At 41.6% G+C, this 27,877-nt stretch overlaps 1 protein-coding gene across 1 annotated transcript in view; it reads left to right on the forward strand.

Annotated features, from left to right (window-relative positions):
• DOLK (dolichol kinase) overlaps positions 1-27,190 on the forward strand; it is a 39,727-nt gene extending 12,537 nt beyond the window's left edge. Inside the window, exon 2 of the mRNA XM_044058787.1 lies at positions 25,104-27,190. Within this exon, the coding sequence (XP_043914722.1) occupies positions 25,246-26,817 (1,572 nt within the window). The 5' untranslated portion in view covers positions 25,104-25,245 and the 3' untranslated portion in view covers positions 26,818-27,190. The remainder of the gene's footprint in view (positions 1-25,103) is intronic.
• Positions 27,191-27,877: the final 687 nt, after the last annotated feature.

The following is a 27,877-nucleotide window of genomic DNA, read 5'->3' on the forward strand; positions in this document are numbered from 1 at the left end:
TTAATTTTTTGTGCCTGCCAATGTAAATATTCTTTTCTGAACAGCTTTCAAACCTCTGTACGGATTCTGTCCGTACCTGGTTACATAACCATTCACTGGACCTCTAAGATCCTCAGTCTGTACTGTATTAATGCAATAAGTTGGATTCTGTTCCTACTGCTGGGTTATTTTCTTTAGTGTGACCCCTTTTAAAAACTGGTTTACTTTTTTTTAAAGCTGTGGATCAAGAATGTCATTGCTATAAAGGGATGCATAGACTTTTGGATTATTTCTCCAATGTTATTCTTAATTCAGGTTATTGCCCTTTTAGTTGTATGTTCTTCAAGTGTACAGCTAAGTTTCTGAGTATTTCTGGAGAAACTTTGACAAAATTTAAGTCTTTTACTGCAATCCTCTGAAAAGTTTTCTCATTCAAAATCCTTTACGTTTGCCTCTTTTCATTTGTCACTTGCTGCTGTCTCTTCTTATGTAGCATACCACATTTCAGCTGTAGCTCCCTAATTAAGCCTTATTTATACCACTTTAATTATTCTGCCTTTTTTTTTCCTCGTTGTGTGCATGTGTGTGTCTGTATCTCAGTTTTGAACACTTCCATATATGTCTTACAAAAACTTCTTGCATGGCTTATTTTATTAAATTTTAGGTTCTCTAATAGACTTCTGGAGAAATGCCAGTGCCTACCCCCCCCTCCACAGTCCCTTTAGCAGGATAAATCTGGAACATGATTTTTAGTTTGCTGAATAGAAGATATAGCCAGGTTCGCCATCTTAACATCTAACCTGCTATATGTCTTTGACCCCACAAAATATGTAATACCTAGCTCATTTCTCCACTGCCGATTCTTTCTTTTTCATGCAACAGTTGCTGATGTTTTCTGTTGCTGTGTTCCAGTCCCCTACCATTTCAGTAATGCCACTATAGCAGTCATAATCCACCTAAACATTTGCAAATTTTGATTTAGACAGTATCTAAGCTAAAACTGCTGCTGTTTTGTGTCTGTAGTAATCCAGTTGATTGCCACAAATACACCCTGCCTATCCGCAGTATCTTCTTTTTTCTTCTTTAAATACCTTTATTAAACAAACATTAACAGAAAAGAAAACTAACGGTTTTAACCTTTTTCTATGTAAGTACATTATGCATCGCATACATTTTCTTTGCTACTACCATCAGTCCAACATTACATAAAACTGCTGAATTTCTGCCTTCCCTTAAACCTCACTCCTCCTCCTGAATATTACATCCATTTAATTCTATGTAATTTGCTCCTTCCCTTTTCTAAAGATCCCTATTCCAGTTCTTTTATCTCTTATAATATTTAATACCTCCAATACAGTTGGGGTAGACTTTTGATTTCCATTTTCTAGATATTGCGTTTATGGCAGACAACAGAATTAAACTTAATAAGGCTTTATTATGTCTAGCCAATTCAGATCCTGTATCCCAGCTGAAAAGAATAATTTTCTAACTTATAGCCATTTGCTCACCCAATATTTCTGAGTACCCTGTAGAGAATTGTTTTACTACCCGAAAACATATGTTCCCATTTGCCTCTTCCTTCTCTATCACACCTGCAACATTTGCTGTCTACCTGAGGAAAAATTCTTTTGGAGTCTGCTTGGGGTGTAGAATATTTGTGCACGCACTTCCAAGCAAAGGTGCTAAACCTTCTGGTCCTGGTTGCATACTTTGGAACCATACATGTGTCTTCCCATTGTTTTCTTGTAAATTGCTTTTCCAGTTTCTCTTCCCAATCTTTTCTAACCTCCTCTGATTGATTCCTATAGTTATCATGAATTATTTTATATATGCTACTAATAATCCCTTTTTAACAACTGCATCTGTTCTAGATCCAAGTAAAAATTCTACCTGAGCAGGTATTTCACTTAAAATTCCCTTATCCCTCTCTCTTTGCTTGGACTCTGAGATCAAGTCCCAGTAGGAAAGGCAGTCTCTAACCTGCTTTCCAAATGGCTTCTTGGCCTCATCCCGCTGTATTACATTTCCTGCTTATTTGCTCCCACCATCTTGTTTTTTTGACAGTTTTCGCCAGTAAATTCCAGCCCCTGTTGCCTGTTTTCTGTACTCCTACTTCCATCCATGATCGCAAAATCTTTCTCTATTTTCTGATTGCCTTAGATTACTTTCAGCTATTTTATGAATATAATATTCTAATTGGTTGTTATTCTCCTTAAGGATCTACATCCAAAATCCCAGTCTTTCTTCAACTACCCCCTTGCTTTATCACCATCACTTTTCCACTTTGATTTATAACCTTCTGCTTGTGTTATTTATATGAGCCTTAACTGCATAGCTATAAAATATCCCTTCACATCAGGTAAACCTAAACCACTTCCTTCTATTGGAAGGATCAACTTATCCCATATCTGCAGTCTGTTCCTGAACTTCAAACTGCAGTGGACTAGCTGTGATTTTTACCTTCACAGTGTCATTGTGTGTATCACGGAGTGCTTAAATCTGGAATTTCTTTCGTTAATTGCTATTTTAGTTTTTCATTTAAGGTGTAGTCGGCTGTTATTCATCTTTTTACTTACCTTTTCTACTACCTCACCACTTTCGCTCTCTATGTACTCTGAGTATGTAGTGGCATGTTCCCATTGATCTCCCTTTTTTTTTTTTTAAGTAACATATCAAGAGGTTATCCATTGACGACTGTATGTAATTTGTGTATCAGTAAAAAGTTGTTCCTCTTACAATGCGTCTCTGTCTGTATATACGTACAACTAAGTATAATTGTCTATAAATATCTATATGTAGTATATCGATGTATGTATAATAAATATAAATAATATACAAACATATAGATTTTATATAGGCTTGCTATCAGTACATCGAAACACAAAACATTTTACAGGCATGTTACTGACTCGTAATGTCGAAAATTAGTAGTGTGCATGTGCAAAATGCCACTCCAGAATAATGAAAAATATTTTGATGTGAATGTTGAACACCTGGGCAGAGCTGTCTGTGTTGTATTCCCTGACAATGCATAACTCCCAATAACATAAAAGCATGTCATAAAAGTATAAATAAAATATAATGTATTCAAGTGTCACTTATTATAGTGCTCCATATTCTTTAGTGTACCTATTGAAATTAATACCTATGTGAATTATCCGTGCACAAAAATGGAAACCGTCCTTAATATCGTCATAAAGTAGTTCATGTACTGTAAGTCAGACAGTGTGTTCACTGACTGATAGTCCGTATTGCTATTTTCTTGTTAAATATTCACAAACAGGCTTTCATGTATTGAAATAGAATGGAAATAGTGCTTCTTTAAAAGTAACAGTGCTGTGCAATTAATTGAACTAAGCCTCGAGGCGTAAACCCATCCTGTTTGGCTAATAACTGCATAAATTAATTTTCTTTTTCAACCAGTCTACGTCTTTTGGGAGAGGCAGGAAGGCAAGTCAAAGCTCTATGCTTCAGATCCTCCATGTGGTTCTATTCTAATTGAATAGCATGGAGAATGTCATTCAAATACAGTTTTTCTTTCTTCCCTAACAGACTACGTAATCGCCTTTGCCAACTCTCCACACTGTTCTGGCTTGTAGGGTAACCTAATAGGCAGATGTCATATTGATTCCAGAATTCTATGTCAAAAAGTGGAGGGTTCCTTTCAGAGGTTGCAGTTCTTATTCCGTAAGAGCGGGGCTTCCTTAAAATGTAGTTTTCTTTGAAAAAGTCACACACAGGTTTTTTGTGGCATATCCGTTTCAATGAGGTTAAAAGTGGGCAACACATCTGTAGATTTTACAAAGGTTAGGGCAGGGATTTCTTTACATAATTAAGAAAATTGAGTGTTGCAGCCAAATTGTGCGGCAAGGTGCAGTTTTTGAATTTGCCACCAGACAATTTGAGAAAGGTGAAACAGACAGCTTCTTACTTGAAGGTAAATGCTTATGAATGCTGTTAATTGCCCCCTTCTCAAAATCACATAATACCATCTCCAGTTTAAAAATGAGATTATGCAAACCACATAATTCAAGTATGTAAGTTTTTAAAACATAACATGGATGATCCACCAGGTTGCATAGGAAAGATTGTTATTGTCCAGCCTTTCTGCATCGAGATGGTATGCATTCTCACCATATCTTTCCAAATATCATTAAGGGACAGGCCATAAGGTTTTCGCGTTTCTGCTGTGAAGAGTTGGATTATGTTGAAGGTCTGCAGAGTTTGAAGCATGATTTTTTGGCTAGCAGTTATAGTATACAAGAGGTTGATCGGGCTTACTTGAAGGTAGAGAAACAAAGGACTAGGAGAGCTAAGCCATACTTTTCCAATTTTACTTCCGCACAGGAGAGAACGATTGAGTAGGGATGGGACCCCTCAGATCCCCTTGGTACTGTCCTTTACGCATGATATAGACAAGTTCAAGGACATTATTCAGGAGAACTGGTATATCCTTTTGGTGGATGATAGAACAACTGAATGGGTAGGCTTGTAACCTCGCTTTGTCCATAAAAACAGGAAAAATTTGAAGCAACAACTTCGTTATCCGAGAGAAGTAAGGGACAGGGAGGGTGTTTTGTATGGTATCCGGAAGTGCAGCAATCGTGCATACTGTGTATACATAGATTATTCTAGGTTCTTTAAACATCCAGAGACAGAGCACTTATGGCAGTTAAGGGCCAGTGCAGATTGTAACACATTGAATGTGATATATGTAGCCCATTGTAGGGTGTGCTTCCAATTTTATGTAGGCACAATGAATCCTCGCCTCAAGGAGCATATAAAGGACCATGTATACTGCACCAGGAGGGGGCTGGATTATAATGCTCTAGCTAAACATACTACATCAACAAGTGAGCAGCATGTATTTTTGTTTCAAGTACTTCATGTTCAAGATATAAACTGTAGGTTGGGAGACCATGTGAACCAAACAGAATGTGTGGAACTCCAGTGGATTCTTAGGTTAGGGGCTCACATGGGGCTGGGTTTGAATGATTCTGTTCCCCTTAAACCAGTGTTGAAGTCTAAGAAACTGAAATGAGAGACATTGTCAGTATTTTTTAGTCTGTGTTGTCTGCATATGTATGTATGTATATATGTATATATGTGTATATATATATATATATATATATATATATATATATATATATATATATATATATGCGCTGTATCTTTAATTACTGACTAGTTGTTTATTAGTGGTATAGAGGGAATTGTTTTTGCTTCTCATTGGTTGTTTTAAATATGAAGTATGTATTTAAACTGTTTTTATATGATTTGTTTTCTGATGAACCAATGTTGACCATTGCGAAAGCACTCACAATTTTTTGATATTAAACTGGTCAATTTTATTTATTGAATTGTGCTCATCTTCTGTCTCATTTGGGTTTGGATTTGCTTTATTCATTGTTTACTTCGCATCTTGGGACTTTTTGAGAGAGATCTTTGGTAACTATAAATTGTTGAAAAGAAGCCCTAGGCAATTTAAATTGCAGTTCTTGGCACTCCAGGCTCTGTAGCTTGCAGAATCAGTGAATGTAATGAGACAGACCAACGATTAACATAGCAAACTTTCTTGCTAACAGGCGAGTGGTTAGGATAACTGCCTTCCTTGACTCCCAGACTTTTGCCTCACTCCTTTGCTGTCCTTGGACAACAGGGTTCAGGAGAAGCAAATAGGAGCTTGAAGGCTGCAGACAAGGGATGGGAAAATTTATTAAAAGTAAAATAAATATATATAGTATTTAAAGGCTGTTCAGTCTGCCTTCATGTACGCTGTAATCACTTTTATTGCTGCAGTTCTGCAGAGTTTGGAGTTTTAAAACATGACACAGCCTCATTAAATTAACTCATTGGAGGGCTGGACTGCTGCATCACTATTTCATACTTAAGATATGCTTGTGTTATGTAAAAAGATTAACATGGAATCCTGTATCTGGCAGAAGAGAGCATGACTATATTAACTTTTCTTTTTCTGTGTGTCTTGGGGATTGTCTTGTCATTCTCTTGTGCAATATCACAAGGTGGTATTGGAAGGTATTGGAGAGAGTGCATGAACCTACAGGTTCTGGCACTTTTTCACCCATGCAACATTTAAGGTTTATATGGAAAGGATAGATGCCTGGAGTTGCTCAGAAATTCCTGCAGTACTTGGAGAGTGATGGGATGCCTATGCAAGACTAGCAGGTTTGACAGTATGTTCTTCCACATCTCATAGCAAAATTCTGGACAGTTTAAAGTGATGTTAGCAAGTCAGTAAATGTAAGTTACAGTTTTGCTGTGGCACAGATGTGTGGACCACTTGCCTGATTTTTGTCTTACTGAAATATATATTCTCAAAAGCAAAAGATCCCCCACAGCAAGCACTTTTTGATTTAATAACTTTATTCATATGTGAATATGAAAAAAATATATGAGCACCTACTGTACATAGCTGTATGGACTCTGCAATACCTGACAGGACCAAATCATTTTCCTCAAGGAAGAGTATACCTGTCTGGTGGACAGCAGCAAAAAACGAACTCTATAATAAACGGAAAAAATTGCTGTCCAGGACCAAGAAGGAGCAGGTTCCAAGTTGGAAGCAATCTCTCCTTTGTCTGAACAAGCAAATAAGGTCACTGGTGAAATCCTCTAAGGCTGAGTCCAAATTGGCCACATCCACTAAGGACAATCACAAGGCCTTCTTCACATACGTCTGCAGTCTCAAAGGTAACACACAACTCTGCTCTGAACTGGTGGTCAGTAATACCACATACACAAATCCTGTAGCTATAGCCAACCTGCTGGCAGACAGGTTCAGTGAAAACGTCACCCCCTTTCCCCCCATTAGTAAACCAGGACATCCCCAGCACCTGCCCCACCCCCTCATCACCAAAGAGCAAGTCTTTAATGCCCTCTCTCAGGTAAAAAATACACTCTCTATGGGACCCTCCAACATCCCAGACTGTATCTTACACGAACTCTGGCATGAGCTCTGAGCTCCATTAGGCACCCATTATTCAGCCAAAACCTGAACACCGGCTTTGTCACAGCTGAATAGAGGACAGCCACTGTCATCCCTCTACACAAAGGTGGAGAGTCCACTGACCCAAGCAGTTATAGGCCCATCAGCCTAACTAGCCTTATGGACCTTCTAAAATAAGGACATTTGCAACTTCCAAACCCTTGACCCTCCCCCCCCCACACAGTGAGGTTTGTCAAAGGGAGATTATGCCTCTTAAACTTGTTTGACTTCTTTGAAACAGTCACCAAAGACATGGACGAGGGGAAGACTCTGCACACCACCTACCTGGACCTAGTTAAAGCCTTCAACACTATTCCCCACTAGGGCATAATAGACAAACTCTACCAGCTAGACATCAACCCATATGTTAACAGATGGGTAGCTAACTGGGTCACTGACAGAACCCACTCAGTCAAAGTAGAGGAAGTTACCTCTAGTAGTAGACCGTAACGAGCTGTGTACCCCAAGAATCGTTCTTGGGGCCTCTGTTTAGGATATACTTTTCTGAGGTGCAAGCCAAAACCAGTGGTCTGTGGCTGACCAAGTTTGCAGATAACTGCAAGCTGAGCACTGCATATCTCTCAACCTGGAAACATCACAAATCTGGACAAGGACCATGAAAAATAGCTATAAATTTGTATGCTGTTTAACAAAAAATTTGCATACATAATTATGTAACCCCACCCACTCAAATGGATTGTGGGATACCAACTTTCAAACACAAACCGAAGGACAACCAAAATATGACACCAGAGTCCCCCTGCAGCCATTCCAATGTCCTGTTACCTGGCTATCTCACCCCATTTACCATAAACACTAATGTGTGCATACTGCTTTAGTTCTACAATGATTAATTGGATTTTATTTTCACATTGCATAGAACTAGCACAATGCACAGACACTAATAGATATCTGCTAAACAAAGCAATACTGTCCAACTTTTGATGTTTCCAGGTTGTGAGGTATGTGTCTGACTCGCAATGAAAATAGTCTTGCCATTGAAACAACATTGAAATCCACACCACATCCATAGAAAATGTATCTGGCTAGTGGTGGATAAAGATTACCTTTGGGCTGTTTTTAAATCATAGCCCCTTGCACAGAAAACAAGAAACATACATATGTTCTTTGATACACCTTCCTGACTTTATTAAATTTTACTTCTTGTTTAATACAGCACATTTTAAAGTGTATTGTTTGAACTTTTTTCCAGTGTGTGTGTGTATTGTATGTGTATATATATATATATATATATATATATATATATATATATATATATATATATATATATTTGGAAAGTTGCTAGAATAAAATGCTGTTACCACCATGTATTCCACTGCCAGAAACTGAACCCAGGATCCTGTGCACTACAGTCAGAACATACCAACTATGCCAAATCAGCAGCAGCTTCCTAAAAGGACATGAAGACAAACTTAAACGGCTATTATTTAGTGAATTCAGTTCTTACTTCTCACCACCATAGCTCTCAACCTCTTAGCACAAAAAAACCTGGACAAAGCCATTAATGGGGAAATACAGCTACAAAACAGGGACACATTTCAAATACTGATACTCTAAACTTAGAAAAATGCTAGAATAAAAGTTTAGTGTTCCCATTTATTTTCTGAAGAATATGAAGGCTGAAATTCAAATGCTTGTCATTTATTTAGTGAACAAAAATCCCACACACACTATTCTTTCCACAATTTCTTTTTATATTTTAATTTCTGAAACCACAAATCGCCATTATGGGAGTGCCATACTGATGACCTCTTTTTCCACTCTTTTCTCCTCTTACCAAAAAAAAAAATGCTTTACTTGTTTAGCTTTTCAATTAATTCGTTGTTTAGCAGCAAAACTCCATCGCAGGCACTCAGCAGCAAGAAAAATAAAAGAATCCACTCACTCGGACAGGAAAACAACACACACACACACACACACACACACACACACACACACACACACACACACACACACACACACACACACACACTTGAAGTAGCACAGCACCTTAGGTAGATGCCAGCAGTAGAAGACCAGAGCATTCATTGTTAAGCAGCAAAACTCCATCGCAGGCACTCAGCAGCAGGAAAAATAAAAGAATCCACTCGGCCAGGAAAATAAAACTCCATCACACTCCACATAAAAGAATCCAGTCGGCCAGACTTGCTCGGCTTGAGTAAAGCTAAACAGCATAGCCACTCAGCCAGACTTGCTTGGCTTAAGTAAAACTAAACAGCATAGCTCGCTAGTTGCTGGCAAGCTGGATTTCAAACAGCCAGCCGGGAACGCCCTAGAGCTCAATTCTGACTAGCTGATGGTACTGACATCATCTCGCACATGATAACGTCGGCTCCGAAAGCGCAGAAAGTTGAAAAGACCTGGAAAAAAAATAGAAAATTAAGGGTTTAACTCCGGAATCGTGGTACCCCATTATTTGGACCCCAAAACTCTGTAATACTGAGTAATTCAGGATGGTTGGGATGTCTGGAGCACTGTCTTAAAATTTCCCTAGTAATGTAAACATTCTTTAAGAGGGCCTTACCCAAACTAATGACTGGTGCTAGAAGCATGGCCTCAAACTGAATGCCAAGAAATGCATCATTATCCCCTTTGGGGAAAATTGCATCCCCACTAATCACATTAATAACAATGTACTGAGCATGCAGTCAGTTGTGAGGGACTTGGGCACCCAGGTTGACAGCAACCTGACTTTTGACCACCACGTTGCCTCCATTGTACGGAAGGCTTTTCTACATGGCCCACCTCATAAGTAAGGTTATTTCATCCAAGAAGGAGGAGGTCGCAACATTCCTGTTCTCCTCCCTTATCAGACCCATTATCGATTACAATGTCCTCTTTGGCATGTACCTTGCCAAGTATATGCAGCAGCTGGAGAGACCAGAGAGGTTCCTGACCAGGAAAATCCAGGGTGTCAAACACCTATCCTATACAAATAGGCTAAAAGCCATGTTCCTCTACTCTGTCTTGTACAGACTGCTCAGAAGTGATCTGTATCTATCGTACAAAGCCTTCTCAGACCCAGCCTTGTTGGAGCTGCTGCATATCCACAAGACAAACTCCATACTGCAACCCACATGCAAGGCCTCAACATGGTCTGTGACATTAATAGGACTCATTGGCGGGATAGATTTGTTTCCCAAAAACTCCCTCTCCATGTCAAGCAGAGTACCCCACTACCCCTCTGTAAAAGGAACCTGGAGGACTGGATGGCAAAGAGAAAATACACCCCCGGGATCCAACCTGTGTCCCTGCTGGACAGGGGAAATAGGTGCTGACTTTGTGGGAACATGGACAAAATTCTTGGCTAGGTTTATAAGGGCCTCTGAGCCAATACCCTAGTATCATCTTATGAACCTATGTACTTATTGGGTATTTTATGTTTACAGTGAAATGTACCCATTTATAATCAGTCAGCTTTTGGGGTAGTAAGCAAAAGTTGGGCAGCTCAGGGGCCAGGGTTTATGATCCCATGAAGTTTAACCAAATGCAGTATAAAGTACAGTTGTGTACACTTACCATAAATGTAGATGCTTGAGTGGTATTCACTGTTGCAGTCATCATATTGGGTTATCTGCCTGCAGGTAGCCCTCAGCCAGCCTGAATATCAGTGTCTTAGGATTTCTGCATCAGATGCTGTTGCTTCTTCCATGACGTCGGGTCATCAGGGGTATAAAACATGCAGCCAACACCATTACATCAGTTTTTCTTTCCCCAGATGTCAGGTGCCCCCACAATAGGAAGCAATTGCATGGTATGGGAAATCCCCAGCAAAAAGCAAATACACATGATATAATATATGCCAAACAAGAAGGAAAGGTAGAGTTAAGAGAAGTCAGGGGGCTGGAGGTAGGGTAACCAGGACTGCAACAGTGAATACACTCAAACATCTACATTTATGGTAAGTGTACCCAACTGTACTATGTTCATGTTTCACTGTTGCAGTCATCACATTTAGGTTGATTCCCAAAGCTAAGGAAGGGTGCAGGCAGTTAAAGAGCATTAGGGCTAGCAATCGGGTCTTGTAAGACTGCTGTGGCAAATCCAGCTTTGGATTTGGAAAAGATAGGCAGGTGGTAATGCTTGGTGAAAGTAGATGCAGAGCTCCAGGTAGCAGCTTCCACGATGTCCCTGGTAGGGACTCCTTTGAGAAATGCCATAGAGTTAGATGCAGCCCTGGTGGAATGTAATATTATCCCCTGTGGGGTAGGTTTTCCATGGTGCTTGTAGCACAAATGGATGCAATGAGCTATCCATTTGGAAATGGTTTGCTTTGAAATGGCCTTCCCCTCTGCCCCCGCAGCAAAGCTAACTAGCAGCTGGTCAGATTTTCTGAGAGGCTTAGTTCAGTCCAAATAGAATCTAAGCTGTCCGTGCACGTCCAGAGAATGCAGTATCCTTTCCCTCTTATTTTGAGGATTAGGGAAAAATGCAAGGACTGGTTTAGAACCACACTAGACACCACCTTGGGCGTAAAGGAAAGATTAGTCCTGAGGGGAAACCCTGTCCGAATGGAAGATAATGACTGGTTCCACTGCCATGAGGGCCTGTAGTTCAGACACTCTTCTTGCAGAAGTGATGGCTAGAAGTAAGGCTGTTTTCCAAGAAAGAAACTCTGCTGTAGCAGCTGATTCAAAGGGGGGGGGATTTTTTTTTTAATACAAAGATAAGGTCCCAGGCTGGAGTGGGAGCTCTCCTGGGGGGTCTTACATTTTTGGCCCCTCTAAGGAATTGTTTTAGCAGAGGATGAGAGAAGAGGAGTGGCTCAGTATTATGATGTGCTGAAATGGCAGAGGCATGAATCTTAATTGAAGAGAAAGATAGGCCCTTGTGGAGCATTTATGTTAAATCTAGAATGTGAGGTAAGCTGGGCACCGTTGTGCCCATCCCTTGAGCCTGGCTCCAGGAACAGAATCCTTTCCGCTTTTCTGAATAAGATTTTCTAGTACTAGGCCTCCTTGCCTCAAGAATGACATCCAGCACCTGCTTACTTAGGATTGTAAGAGGTGAGCTCAGGGAATTAGCCAGGCTGCAAGGTTCAGGGTTTGAAGCTGAGGGTGCAGAATCTGGCCCACCTGCTGGGACAGCAGGGAAGGGGTCGGAGGCAGGTGCCATGGTTGCAGCACTGTCAGACTGCGCAAAAAGGGGTACCAGTGCTGGCGCAGCCAGTCTGGGGAAATCAAGATTGTCCTTGGCTTGTTCTGTTTGATCTTTAGTAGAACCTTCGAGTGGAGAGGCAGAGGGGGAAAGGCATAAACTGAGAGGCTTTTCCAGGTAAAGAACAGGGCATCCACTTTCCAAGCTTGACTGTGGGGAGTTCTGGTGCAGAATTTGTTCATTTGGTAGTTCTGAGGGGAGGCAAACGGGTCTACCCCCGGTGTCCCCCATTTGTTCCTCGAGCATGAATATTTTGGGTTCCAGTTTCCATTCCTGTGGGTCCATGAGATTTCTGCTTGTCGTCTGCCAGTGAATTTAGTTTGCCTGGCAAGAATTGAGCTTACAGATTCACTTGGTAGCTCAAGGCTATGTTCCACAGAGCCATGGCTAGTCTGCAGAGTGGGTAGGAATGGGTTCCCCCCGCTTGTTTATGTACCACATAACTGTGGTGCTGTCTGTCTTTACCCATAGTTGTCCTGGAAGAATAAGGTCTTTGAAGGCTGTCCGAGCATTCTGTACAGCTATTTCTTTTTGATTGATATGCAGGTGCATCTGTTTTGGGTTCCATTTGCTCTGAATGCACTGCCCTGCCATGTGAGCCCCCCATGCATAGTCTTATGCATCTGTGAGGGTTTGGGTGGCAGGGGGTAGAGTGAAAGGGAGTCCCTTGTTGTGGTAGCAGGCCTCTGCCCACCAAAAGAACACTGCCCTTAGACAAGGAATGATAGGAATTATTGTTTCCAGGTCCTGAGAATGTTGACACCATAGATGTTTTAGATACCATTGAAGATGTTCATCGTGCATACAGCTGCAGTCATAACAGATGGGTTATCCTGCCATCAGGCGGGTCCTCGGTCGGCCGAATTCCAAAGTCTAGGTCCGGCGTCGGTTGTCGTCGCTTCTTCCCTGACGTCAGTGCGGCAGGGGTATAAAAGAGGCAGCCGACACCATTTTCTTCAGTCTTTCTTGCCACGCAGTGCCCGAAGCAGAAGCAGTTCGCAAGTGCCGGTCGGCCAGCTCCTGAGATTTACGAAAGTATTCAGCCGAAGTCTTCTTGAAAGCTAAGTACCCCGTTGGGGAAACTTTTCTTGCCTCAGACCGATGTCAGACAAAGTTAATAATTGCATTTCATGTGGGAAGCAAATACCGCATAAGGATTTCCACTCTTACTGTATATCTTGCTTAGGCCCAGACCACGACGTCTCGGCCTGCCGTTTTTGTGCTAGATTCAACAAACGCACTATTAAGCGTCGGGCGGAGTTCGCCCTTCACTACTTTTTTGGCAAAAAATTTAATTATATTATATCGTCGGATACTCCGACTCCAGTTTTGAGCAAAAAACGCAAAGATAAGGACCGACATTCGAGGTCCGCACCAGCTACTGATACCACGCTAAGGCCGACTACCGGTTCTCCGGTACTCAGCGAGGCGCCTACGCAGCCCCTGAGTACCGATGACCATGCATTACCGGTGTCTTCAGTACCCGAGGTCGCAGGCTCCTCGGCCCCCATTCCTACTACAGATACCGACGCCACTCCTGGCGGGGAAACTCAGAATTTAGACAGGCCTGCCATTTCTCAAGGAGTCTTCAGGCCTTCCTCCTTCTCTCTTAAAGCCTTCACTAAATCTAAAACAGCCATGAAAACCAAAAAACAGGTTCCTCAGACACCCTCTCAAGGCACCATGCCTAAAAAACAGATGCTTAAAATGGCTGAGGATTTGATTACTCTTATCAGGGGTTCTCAACCCCCCTCTGACAAAAGGCCCAGATTAGAGGAAGACTACCCTTCCTCAGATCAAGCTTCTATTACCTCAGAACTATCCGAGGAACAGAATTGTGCCTATTCTCCATTCGAAGACTCTGATGCTGAGGAGTCTATTCCCTCGGTCTCCCCCCCCCCCGAGGACTTCTCTTTTTTGGGGAAACCCTGCATACATTGAGGGAAAACTTTCACTGGGAAGGCCACGATTACTCAGATTCCAAGAAAAGGCTCAGGGAATTCCTTCTGCTACCCCAGCATAGGCCTCTGGCTATCCCTCCTGTTTTAGATATATTGGATGATGTGTACACAGAAGCCAGCCTTAATCCTGATTCTTTGCCTCCAGCTCCTGTTAAACCAGACTGGTATTACCAGGTTCCTGATTCTCACCAGTTCCTATATAAAAGCCATACTGCTGACCCAGAAACTATTTCACAGGGTCCCAAGGGAATTAAGGCCTCTACTGCTAAAAACCCATTACCTTCAGAGAGAGATTCCAGATCTTTAGAAAGGTGGGGGGAAAAGGTGTACACCTCGGCCACTTTAACCATGAGGGCATTAAACTGTCAGTTCCATATGTTAAAGTATCAACAGTTTTTGATATCTCAGCTGAAAAGCAAGATGACACAACCAGAACAACCAGATTTAAAAGAGTTGCAGGATTTGTTGCATGGTGCAGAGCAAGTGGGTAAACATACCTTGCAGTGTGGTTTTGATGCTTTAGAGGCTTCATGTAGAGCTGCTGTTACGGGGTCTGTTATACGTAGACATGCTTGGCTCAAAGAGCAAACCTTACCAGATCATGTCAAAGCTAAATTATTAGATGCACCCCTTCAAAAAGATGTATTATTTGGTGTTAAAGCAGAGGAGGTGCTAAAGAAAATGGAGGAAAAAGCGAAATCAATGCAAACAGTGAAGGATTTCCTGCAGGTACAGCCTCCACGTTTCAGCAGACATTGGCCTTCAAAAAATTGGTCCTTTCCAGCCACGGACAGACCTCAAAGGGGCAGATACAGGCATCCAAGGGGTAGAGGGCAACCTCAAGGATCTTTCAGAGCCAGACGGTGGCAAGCACCAACCCCAAGAGGTGGAGAAGATAGATCGCAGTCCTTTAGAAAACAGACTCAATGACTTCCCCCTACACCTGCCGAGCAAAGCTTTAATGGCAGCACCTTTGGGCGGAAAACTGACATTATTCTCAAAGAATTGGCATATTGTTACAAAAGACAAATGGATTCTGGACATTATAGACAGAGGCTATAGGTTCCACTTTCACACCCTTCCAAAAATGAGAGGCATGCCAAACATGCCACAAAATCAAATGGCAGAGGCACAAAAACAAATTTCAGCTCTCATGGACATGAAAGCAATTCAAGAGGTACCTGCAAAAGAACAAGGTCAAGGGTTTTATTCCAGACTATTCCTGGTGCCAAGGAAAGACAAAGATTGGAGACCTATCTTAGACCTGTCCATCCTAAACACATATCTACAGGTGCCAAAATTCAAGATGCTCACATTACAGCAGCTTCTTCCCATGCTGGGCAAGGAGTCTTGGCTGGTAACATTGGACCTCAAGGAGGCATACCTGCATGTCCCTATCGGACAAGATTGCAGAAGATACCTCAGATTTCTTGCAGGTTCAACCCATTACCAATTCTCTGCATTGCCCTTTGGCTTATCTACTGCGCCCAGAGTGTTTTCGAAATGCCTGGCATCAGTAATTGCCTTCTGCAGACTACAAGGGATACAAATCTACCCATATCTGGACGACTGCCTGATCCAAGCGGACAGCAAGGACATACTACTGCAGCACCTGGCGTTTGTAATAAAACTGTTGAACTTCCTGGGATACACAGTCAACAAAAAGAAATCAAAACTGATACCCTCTCAACAAATAATTTTCCTGGGTGCCAGCTTGGATACAACCACCCAGACGGCCTACCTCACGCCAGACAAGCAAGGGCAACTGTCTCAATACTTCAGAAAAATGGCAACTTACACCAGGCTAACTGCAAGGAAAGTCCTGCAGGCTCTGGGATTCATGGCATCTTGCATCCTACTAATCCCATGTGCAAAGCTGCATATGAGGAAACTTCAATGGTACCTAAAAAACTTATGGTCTCAACACAGCCACAGCTTGGAAGCAATTATACCACTCATTCCATGCCTTCAAAAGGAATTTATGTGGTGGGCTCAAGCTTGCCAAAGAAACACAGGTCTTCCTTTCTGTGTACCTCTGTGTACCTCAAGCAACTCTAATCATCACAACAGATGCCTCAGACTACGCCTGGGGAGCACACATGACAGATCAGTGCATTCAGGGAAAATGGGCACGAAAAGAGAAGCTCCTTCACATCAACCAAAAGGAAATGCTAGCCGTGCAAAAGGCTATTATGACCTTCAAAGACCTACTGCATCCAGACCAGCTATTGACAAGGACAGACAACACCACAGTGATGTCGTACATAAACAAACAGGGGGGAACTCATTCATACCCCCTGTGCAGGCAAGCCATGACCCTATGGAACACAGCACTGGAATTGAAAATTCACCTACAGGCACAATTCCTGCAAGGGAAGGAAAACACACTGGCAGACAACCTAAGCAGAAAAATGACAGATCCACACGAATGGAAGTTGCATCCTCAAATTTTCACAAAGATAACTCAGGCATGGGGACAGCCCGACAATAGATCTCTTTGCTACCCACAGAAATTGCCAGTTGAAAAAATTTTGTTCAAGGACCTATCATCCACAGGCCTGGAAAGTGGACGCACTTTCCTTCAATTGGGCAACATTGACCGTCTATGCCTTCCCGCCTCTTCCTCTGCTGCCCAAAGTTCTATTAAAAGCCAGAGCAGAGAGGCCGAAAATGTTTCTCATTGCTCCAGACTGGCCCAGGCAACACTGGTATCCGCTCCTGAAGAGCCTGACACATTCCCCACCATGGATCCTACCTCTAGTCCCTCTTCTGTTGTCCCAGCACAACTATAAAACTCTTCACAGCCACCTCAAAACTCTAAATCTAGCTGCATGGAGAATTCTTTGATTTCCCAACAGTTTCTCCTCTCCAAGGAGGTGCAGGATGTCATCTTGGAGGCCAGAAGACCTTCTGCTAGAAAGGCCTACTCCGCCAAATGGAAACTATTTTGTGCCTGGAATCAAAAGAAGGGACAGAATCCTTGGGTAATAAATATGCCTCAAATTTTACAGTACCTAGCTGAGATGTTAAACAATGGACTTTCCTTCTCCTCCATCAAGATCCACGCTTCAGCCATTTCTGCACAATACAACACAGATCCTCCTTTATTCTCTCATCCTCTCTTAAGGCAGTTCCTCAGAGGGGCAAAGAATATAAAACCCCCAAGGAAACTACCAGTCCCTGCTTGGGACCTCAACTTCGTATTGGAAAAGCTGACCCTTCCTCCCTTCGAGCCAGCTTCTTCATCAGAGTTACAGTACTTGTCATGGAAAATAGCCTTTCTTCTGGCTATCACCTCAGCTTGCAGGGTTTCGGAGCTACAGGCCCTCATGGCTGTGCAACCATTCATCATTTTCCATCAGGACAGAGTTTCCTTACGAACCAACCCTACCTTTATGCCAAAGGTAGTATCCAGTGTAGCTTTGAATCAGACTATCCACTTACCTACCTTTTATCCTAATCCACAAAACAAAGGGGAAAGACTACTACATTCCTTGGACATTCACAGACAACTTCGTTATTATTTGGACAGGACAAAGCCGTTCAGGAAATCTGAGCAACTCTTTGTGTCCTATGCTGCAAGTGCCCAAGGAAAGGCCATTTCCAAACAGACAATTTCAAAATGGATAGCCCACTGCATACGCTTTTGTTACTCATTTCATGGAAAAACTGTGCCTGCATGCAACAGATCCCACTCCACCAGAGCCACAGCTACCTCTGCAGCCTTCCTCAGGGGCGTTCCTACCAAGGATATTTTGGAAGCAGCCACCTGGAGTTCACTGCACACTTTCTCCAAGCACCATCACCTCCCACTATACTCTAAATCTAGAGCGGGCTTTGCCACAGCAGTTCTGCAGGGCATCCTAGCCCCTCCTAGTTCCACCTAGTGCCTACCACCCTTACTTAGCTTTGGGATTCAACCCATCTGTTATGACTGCAGCTGTATGCACGATGAACATAGTATAGTTTTGTACCTACCATAAATGTAGATGTTCGAGTGCTCATACAGCTGCAGTCCAGGTTTCCCTCCCTCCAACCCCTCTCAGGACAGGCCTTATGACAAACCCTTTTCATATAACCCTTTGGGGTATTCTTTTATGGTGTATTTGCTTGCAACTACTGTTTTTTGATTTATCAACATTGCACTTTTGCATAACATTATGTTTGCCTTCCTTCTGGGGGCACCTGACATCTGGGGCAAGAAAAACTGAAGAAAATGGCGTCTGCTGCCTCTTTTATACCCCTGCCGCACTGACATCAGGGAAGAAGCGACGTCAACCAACGCCGGACCTAGACTTTGGAATTCGGCCGACCGAGGACCCGCCTGACGGCAGGATAACCCATCTGTTATGACTGCAGCTGTATGAGCACTCGAACATCTACATTTATGGTAGGTACAAAACTGTACTTTTCCTCGTATGCAGTCTTGCATATGGCATTAACAGAATGCAAGAGGCCATGAACCCCAAGGCTTGCAGGGTTTTCCTTGCAGATTGCTGGGTTTTTATGGCCAGCAGGTTGAAGTAGGTTGTCAAATAAATTTGTCTCTCCGGAGTGAGGAATGCCATCTGGGAAGCTGTGTTCAAGCTTGCTCCCAGGAATACAATCTGTTGGCAGGGTACTAGGTGTGATTTCTTCTTGTTGATGGTGTAGGTTAGAAGTCTCTCTTTACAAATGCCAGGTGCTGTTAGATAGCAAGTCCCGACTTTCTGCCTGAATCAGGCAATCGTCCAAGTATGGGTACATCTGAATATTTCTCTGCCTGCAAAATGCAATGGCTGGAGCTAGGCACTTTGTGAATACCCTGGGTGCAGTAGATAAGCCAAAGGGAAGTGCAGAGAACTGATAGTGCATGGAGCCTGCCCTGAAACTGTATTGTCTGCAGGATTCCCTTATTGAGATGTGCAGGTAAACTTCTTTTAAGTGTAGCGTTGCCAGCCAGGCATCCTTGCCTAGCATAGGAAGAAGCTGTTGAAGAGTTAGCATTTTGAATTTTGGAACTACCAGAAAGGTGTTGAGAGTAGACCGGTCCAGGATAGGATGCCAGGAGTTTTCTTTTCTGGGAACCAGGAACAGTCTTGAATAAAAACCTTGTCCTCTTTGTTCTGCTGGGACAGGTTGAATAGCCCTGATACTGAGGAGAGGGCACTTGTTTTTGGGCCTCCGCCCACTGATTTAGGGGGAGGTCTGGCCATCCACTTGGGGTTGGGAGTGAGTGGAAGTGGAATCTGTGTCCTAGGGAAGCTTTGTTTAAAACCCATATGTTCTGGGTAATGAGTTCCCAGTTTTTTGCATGCAGGGCGAGTTTTCCTCCTAAGGGAGCAAGTAGTTGAGCAGGGCTTAGAAGAGTTAAGGATAAGTCATTGTGCCATTATTCCATGGGGGGTGGCTAACTACTGTCTGCTTTGGAAGTGGGAGCCCCCCACTGCTTAGATATGTGCATAGCCTGAGACTGAAGTCTTGGTGGTTTGCTGCTCCTAGGTTTGGACTGAAAAGGCCTGGAAGGGACTGGAAAAGACCAGTTCTTTGAAGGCCATGCCTACTGAAACTAGGAGGCTGTACTTGTAAGAAATCTTTAACAGTTTGCATAGATTTAGCTTTTTCCTCCATCCTTTTGAGGACTACTTCTGATTTGTTGCCAAAAAGGTGGTCTTGGTTTAAGGGTGCATCCAGCAATTTAGCTTTAACATGATCTGGCAAGTTTTGTTCCTTAAGTCAAGCATGCCTTCCATGTACAGACCCAGTGACAGTAGCCCTGCAAGATGCTTCTAAAGCATCAAAACCACATTGCAAAGTATGTTTACCAACTTGTTCAGCAGAATGCATTAACCCTTGCAAATCTTTGTGTTCAGCAGAGTCAGGAATCAACATCATTTTCTGTTTAAGTAGTCCCCTAATATGCTGCTGATAGTTTAATATATAAACTGGCAATTTAAAGCCCTGGTTGCCAAAGCAGTAGAAGTGTATACCTTCTTACCCAATCTGTCTACAGCTCTAGAGTCCCTATCAGAAGGGGTAGGATTTTTGGCAGTAGTAGCCTTAATGCATTTTAGTCCTTGGGAAATGGTCTCTGATCCGCAGTAGGATTCTTGAAGAGGAATTTGTGAGAGTCAGTTACTCTGAAGAACCTGTCCAGTTTCCTGGGAGCTGGAGGCACAGTGTCTAGGGTAAGGCTGGATTCCAAGAAAACATCATCTACAATCTCCAGAACAGGAGGGATAGCTAGAGGCCTGTGAAGAGGCAGGAGTAGAAATTCTCCAAGTCTCTTTTTGGACTCAGAATAGTCCTGGCTTTGCTCCCTAACGGTATGCAAGGTTTCACCAAAAGAAAAATCTTCTGGAGGGGAAGCAGAGGGAATGGAATCCTCTGCATCAGAATCCTCATAAGTAGATAAGGGTAAATCCTGGTAGTCGGAAGGAACAGAGATATCAGAATCCTGATCAGAAGAATCCAAAAGAAAATCGGTTCTAGGTCTCTCAGAGGGGGAAGGCTGGCTTCCCCTAATTAGGGTAATAAGGTCTTCAGCCATTCTAATCATTTTGTTTTTGAGGCATATGGGCTTGAGAATGAAGTTTGGCTGTCTGTTTTCTAGGCGTAGTGCGAGCTTTAGGCCTGAGGAATTCGGTATTCTTAGCTTGAAAGGAAGTCGTCTGTTTAATATGAAAATCGGTAGGCCTGAATACACCCTCAGAAGCCGGTGCCTGCAAAGCAGCTCCGGACCCATCCAAGATAGAGACATCCACAGGTTCCGTAGTCGAAGAAGCGTCTTGCGGCATGCCGGACTCTGAATGGATCAAAGTAGAGGCCTGCAAATCTGTAGTAGTGGGTATCGGCTGCGAAGCGCCTCACTGAGTACCAGCAGACTGGCGACTAGCTTAACAGAAGCGTCGTTGGCATTTTTGGACCTATGCTGTCTGTCTCTATCCTTACATTTTTTGTAAGATCAGTAGTCGGATGGCTTAACGAAGCCATTCTGGAGTACGGAGATCGAGAACCTGTTCCAACATCTTACATTCTTTCCCATATCAAAAAACTTAAACCATGTACTCCCTCTGCTGACCTACTACCTCCAGAATACCTGCAATTAGCAGCCAAATCAATAGCCTACCCAGTCTCCATACTGATCAACAGAACCATCACTGAGGGATACGTCCCTAAACTTTCGAAAATCTCCCACATTATTCCTCTTCATAAGGGTAGAAATTCAACTGATATTTCCAACTACCGCCCCATTGCTCTACTCTCTCCCTTATCTAAGATTATGGAAAGATGTATACACAAGCAACTGCTTAACCATCATCTTCAAAATAACTTGCTCTCTAATACCCAACACTGTTTTAGACCTTCCCATAGTACCACCACTGCCCTCCACTCCTTTACAGACACTATCAACAAAAATCGTAACCAAAACACCCTTTCCTCAGCACTTTTCTTAGACCTGTCCAAGGCTTTTGACATGGTCAACCACCAAATACTCATACACATTCTTCAATCTTTGTCACTTGAAATTCAACCTATTAACTGGTTTTAAATCCTACTTAAATAATAGACATCAAGGAGTACTCTGGAACTCCACTCTATCTTCCCAGCTACCAGTTAACATTGGTGTCCCCCAAGGGTCCATTCTGGGCCCCCTTCTATTCTCTTTATTTATCAATGACCTCCAACAAGTAGTCCCTCAAGCTACATGCATACAATGCGCAGACGATTCTACACTAATTTGCTCAGCAAAATCTGTCTCTGAACTTCACTCCCTTACTCAACTCATTTTTAATTCTGTAGAAGAATGGTTTTCTCAACGCTGTCTCCTACTAAACCCAAAAAAAAACAAACTCCTCCTCTTCACACCTTCCAGTAAATCTCCCCACCTAGACTTTACAATAACATCTAAAAATGCCACACCTATATCACAAGATTATACTGCTAAACTACTAGGCGTTACCATTGGCAACAACCTTAACTTCGATACCCACATAAGCAACACTTTGAAAAATATTAATAAAAAAATAGCCTCTCTTTACAAAATCAAACCTTTCCTCACTCCAGAATCTAGAATAAGTATTGCCCACTCACATCTCATCTCACCCTTTCTCTATGCCTCATCCACTTATACTAACTTATCAAAAAAGAATTTGTTGAAGCTAGAAAATTCCTACCACAGCATAGCCAGATTTGCTACAGGCAGCCCTTTTAGAACCCACCACTGTACTAATCTAAAACAACTAGGTTGGCTAGAATTTCAGCAACAACTAAAAATTAATCAACTAGCCATAACCCATCAACTTCTATATCAACCTGACAAAACACCTATACTGTCTACTCTTATTCACCCCTACCACAACCTAAACTCCCTAAGATCATCACACAAACTTCTTGTAAATATTGACAAAGCAAACAACAAAGCTGGAGACTCCCTCTTTTTTCTAACACTGTTGGAAAACACTGGAACCTCCTCCCCTATGAACTTTCTTCTATTCCCTCAAAATCTCTCTTTAAAAAGAAACTTAAACTCTACGTTAAATCACAATGGCTGTGCCCCTGTAGTAATCCTGACTAACTTTAGCTCCCTACACCTGACTACATTCTACATCTTTTTGACTACATTCTACATCTTTTTGACCACTGTATCTACTTCTTATTTACATCCACTGATTCTATATCTCCTTCTCACTATTTACATACAGGTATTTATATTTATATTTATATTTATATATATATATATATATATATATATATATATATATATATATATGTATTCTTTCCACTTCTTATACCATATGATATACTAACATATCTGCCAGGCTTCTTCATACCATCCTGTATCCTCTATTACTATACATTATGCTAGTATTCACCATAAATACCACTTTAAGCAATATTTTGTAATAATATTCTTTTCTAAATGTTCTACTTTCTGCAATTTGTACTTTATAACTTTGTCACCAGTTAAAATGTTATCTTTATTTGCCTATGTTCATGTACTGCTGTAAATTTTTTTCACATTTTTTTAGGGGTCGCCACAGCGGAACTCTGGTCTGCTAATGATTGGCAGTTGGTTTTTATGGTGTCGAGTTGCCAGCCCGACCTTCAACGAAGGCACGCCCATTCAACACATGTCTTTCGAATGCCCACTCAACAGCGGGGAGGACATGCAGACTCCACACAGAAGGCACTCCCAACCCAAGCCGAGAATTGAACGGGAGAACCTCTTGCTGTGAGGCAAAAGCGCTACCGCTGCACCACCGTAAGAATGAAAATCTCTGAGGTATTTGCTTTCCACAGGCAAGACAATTATTAATTTTTTCTGACATTGGTTAGAACAAGAAAAAAGGATCCCCAATGGGGTACTTATCTTTTTGAAGACTTCAGGTCTGAAACTTGAAAATGAAAATTTCAGGAGTCTGTTGACCAGCACTTGCGAACTGCTTCTGCTTCGGGCACCACACGGCAAGAAAGACTGATGTAATGGTGTTGGCTGCATGTTGTATACCTCTGACAACCTGATGTCATGGAATAAGTGACAGCATCCGACGCAGAAATCCGAAGACTCTGGTATTCAGGCCGGCTGAGGGCTACCTGCATGCAGATAACCCAAATGTGATGACTGGAACAGTGAAACAAGAAGAACATCTGAAGCTCTGATTATTTTCAGGTGATCACTTAAGGATTTATGTGTTTGTCTCATTGGGAACTGTGAATGTTCTGTTTTTAAAGAGTGTGTGTGTGTGTGTGTGTGTGTGTGTGTGTGTGTGTGTGTGTCCTTAGAATAGTGCTATTCTTTGCTTCCTGTAGCGGCTTGACAGACTGTTCTTTAAACATGTTATATTCTCATCTCTCACCCTAGATAGATCATTCAGACAGCTGGAATTCCTCCAAGCATTCTCATTAATTCAAAGTTCAGCCGTTTCTGTTTCCATTTGTATCTTCTCCGTTGGTTGCCATGTTCAAAACTGGAGAAATTAGGAATAATTTACTAAAGCAGGAGGAATGACTTTAGTAGTGCATGACTGTATTACTTTTATCAGTTGAATGGAATTGAGCATTTTCTAGTGCTGTGTAAGTGTGAAAAGCTTCCACCATTAACCTTTATAAAGGATGTCCTTGAATTTTGCTTGTTTGGCTTTGTTCCTCGGTAGACAAGTCACTAAATTTATTAATTAATAAAAATGTTAATAAAAATCCTGCTGTTAGAGTATCATGTAGCAATCTGTCATTGATTTTTTGGGGTGTTAATCTTACATTTTTTCCCCAAACACTTTATTGAATTCTCATGGCATAGGCAAATTTACATTCATCTAAATGTAATCAAACTGTATTAACATAAACATTATTTCACTCATATTGCTGTATGTCGTATAACCTAAGCAATGTTATATAAATTATTCATTTTCTGCTTTTTTTAAAACAAGAAATATCTTTATTAAACCATCACTTACTACATAGGCAGTCATATATTTATATAAATGAAAACAAACCACACCGACATTTACTTACTCTTGGTGTTATTTTTAACTTTATCCTTCATTCTTGAACTCCTATGCCCAGAGCTGTTGGAACATATATTGCCCCTTTGTGTAAAACATTGTCTTAAATGTTGATAACATTTATTTCAAAAGTTAAAAAACAAGATATTTTAATGAAATGTGTGATGCTTCAGAAACGTAATAAGTAAAGAAATTACTCTTCCTGTAGCCTAGCAGCATTTTTACTTCAGGTAATTCGTGATGCTTGCATTTCCCTGTTCATATTGGATATGGTAAGTCTCTGTCCTTTTGCTGGTGACCATATTTGAAACATACTTTGCATAATGATGAACGCATTGTGTAAAACCCCTCTATGTAAGTTTTTTAAAGCTGTTTTTCTGCTTTTTCTCATGAAAAGGGACTTTTTTCCTTGTAAAGTTGTGATTGATATTTTTGACTTTAATGGAAACATTTGTTTTGACAAACTTGCATTATAATTTGTTTTTTTTTTTGTAGGTCTGCATGAACACTTCTGGATTAATGTGCCAAACTTCAGAAGAGTTTTGGAAATATAGACGTTTTACTGTGAAACATCTTTACTCAGCTTTTTTTGGCCAGATGTTTTGATGAGCAGCGGAGCTACATCTTTCTTTCAGTCATGCTGCAGAACCCAGTGACTGTAGAATCTCTCATTATTTTTGCAGTTGTGTTATGCATCCACACTATAGTTTGGGATAAGTTATCATGGTGTGCTGTTGCTCTGGCACTTCAAGCCTATTATGTCCAACACAAATGGGACAGATTGCAGAAGTCTGGAGGGGCAGTTTTTCAGTACAGGCAAGCAGTCAGCACTGGTGTACTCCCGGCCAGCATGGTCATTCCTTTGCTTGGAATTGTAATAAAGGAGCATTGTGGGTCAGTCGGGAATGTGAATATGGCACGATTTGGGATTCTACTTGCAGCTATTGGTATGGCTCTGGCACTGTTCGTGTCCCTGATAGCTTTGGGCATCACAAGACCAATACCTAAAAACACTTGTGTCCTAGCTGGGATCATAGGAAGTGGTATTGTCTATACACTGAAGCATTTGTTGACTGTCTCTGAGGTTATTGAAGTCTTAGAAATCCTTTTAATTTTTGTCTACCTCAGTCTGATTATACTTTGGCTACTACCTCGGAGCTTTACCCCTGGTGAAGCATTACTAGTTAATGGGGGAATTAGCATTGTCATAAACCAGCTAATAAAGCGATCTTTGAATGTAGGAGATAGCAGAATGGACCCAGTGTTCCATTTCCTTCTTGTGGTACTTGTAGGAGTGTTTCTGATGGGCATCTTCTTTACTGTGTTTTTCTACTTTATGGACTCTGAAACGTGGATATCTTCATTATTCTTCCACATGATGACTGCAGTGCTGGGTTTGGGCATCATAATGCCCTGGCTGTATCGTCTAATGAAGACAAACCCTATCATGTGGCTGTTTGGGTTTTTGTTTCAAACTCGAACAAGAATCATTCTGCTATGCTTTTGGACTCTGTTAGCAGTTGCTGCTTGCTGTGTGGTTTTGTATCAACATTTCAGAAACTGCTCTGGAACAAAAAAGAACACTACTTCAACAGTAGTAAGAAAGTACTTCCACTTCATTGTAGTGGCTACATATGTTCCAGGATTAATTTATGACCACCACCTCCTCTATGTGGCTGCTGTTATCTGTTTTGCTGTGTTTGTTTTTCTGGAATATGTGCGGCATTTCAAAATCAAGCCCATGGGACATTTACTGAGTAAGACGTTGAGTGTTTTTATTGATGAACGTGACAGTGGGCCTCTTATTTTGACCCATATATACCTCCTTCTAGGGATGTCTCTTCCTGTTTGGCTTTTTCCAGAGCCATGCACTCATAAGGGGTCTCTCCCTGGGATAGGAGGCCTGGTACCCTATGCTGGAGTGCTTGCTGTTGGCATCGGGGACACTGTTGCCTCCATTTTTGGCAGCACTCTGGGAGAATTCAAATGGCCAGGGACTAGAAAGACATTTGAAGGCACTGCAACATCAGTATTTGCCCAGATTATCTGTGTTGCAGTAATTCTAATCTTTGACCACAATGTTGTTCTTAATGCTGGCTATGGGTGGATTCTTGGATCAATTACATTGGTATCTCTGTTGGAAGCTTATACTGACCAAATAGACAATTTTATTTTACCTTTGTACCTTTATTGCCTATTTATGGTATGAAAATGGAATCTGTAGTTAAGACAGAGTTGAACTTTCTAATTGCCATTTAAATTTTACACGTAGTTTCACTCTGCCATTAGGCTACTGTGTTTCAGCAGTATCTTCTTTAATCACAAATGAAAACTAGATAAGTTAGGATATGCACTGTAAGTGTGTGTCTCAGATTCATGTGCAAAAAGTATTTTGTTAAAAAAAAAATGTATTGCTGCTAGATTTTGAATTGTCTAGATTGCAAAGTACTTTGCTGTATATCCATGTGGAAGTAGTTTTTACACAAAGACCTTTTGTTTTAAGTACTTTTTTTGCTTATACTGCTGTATTTGTGTAACACTGGTAATGTGAATGGTGGTAATGAAACATTCGCTGAAGCACACATTTCAGTGATCTGTAATTATTACTTTTAGAGCCTTTATTACAAGTGATAAAGATGACTACAAGCATGAACTGGTACAGCTTTTGTGCTAGCTGCAGAGGCTTTGTAGAAAATTCTGCTAAGCAGATGCTGTAAAAGATGTGCATTTACTCCTGCGAGGAGCTAACAACATAGAGTAAGTTAAAAATGTTTTCAGTTTTGGCAAGGAAGTGTGAGCTCTGGCACCTGATCAGTGTGTAAGGAGTAGAGGTATGAGAACTCCCTAATCTGGCTGCCGGTATTAATAGTGGTTTAATGACCATGAAAAAGTCCCCCGGCTAGTCATCACCATTGGCACTACCTCAGGTGTTGCCAGGCATACTAAACCATCCACACAGTTATAGTATCCTTTTTATCTAAGTCAGATTTACAAGGAGCCAAAGAATGTCCTAGCATGGAAATGGCATAAGAAAGGAAACTCATCAGTCTGTTGCAAACCATTTAAGCCATGGAGTACTGTTAAATTTTGAGGGGTGACACGCCCCAGTTCAGAGAGAGAGAGAGAGTGCCTCCCAAATTCAAACATGCATAGTATAAATATAGGGGTGCACTTGTAGATGTCCTTTTGTGAAATTTATAGCAAGGTAACTTAATGTTAAGTAGCCAGTGAGGGAGCTTTGTACTGTTTCATGTAGTAGATGGATGACA

This window comes from Protopterus annectens, chromosome 16.part0 (assembly GCF_019279795.1).
Source record: "Protopterus annectens isolate FY-2018-M chromosome 16.part0, PAN1.0, whole genome shotgun sequence".
Taxonomy (NCBI): Eukaryota; Metazoa; Chordata; order Ceratodontiformes; family Protopteridae; genus Protopterus; species Protopterus annectens.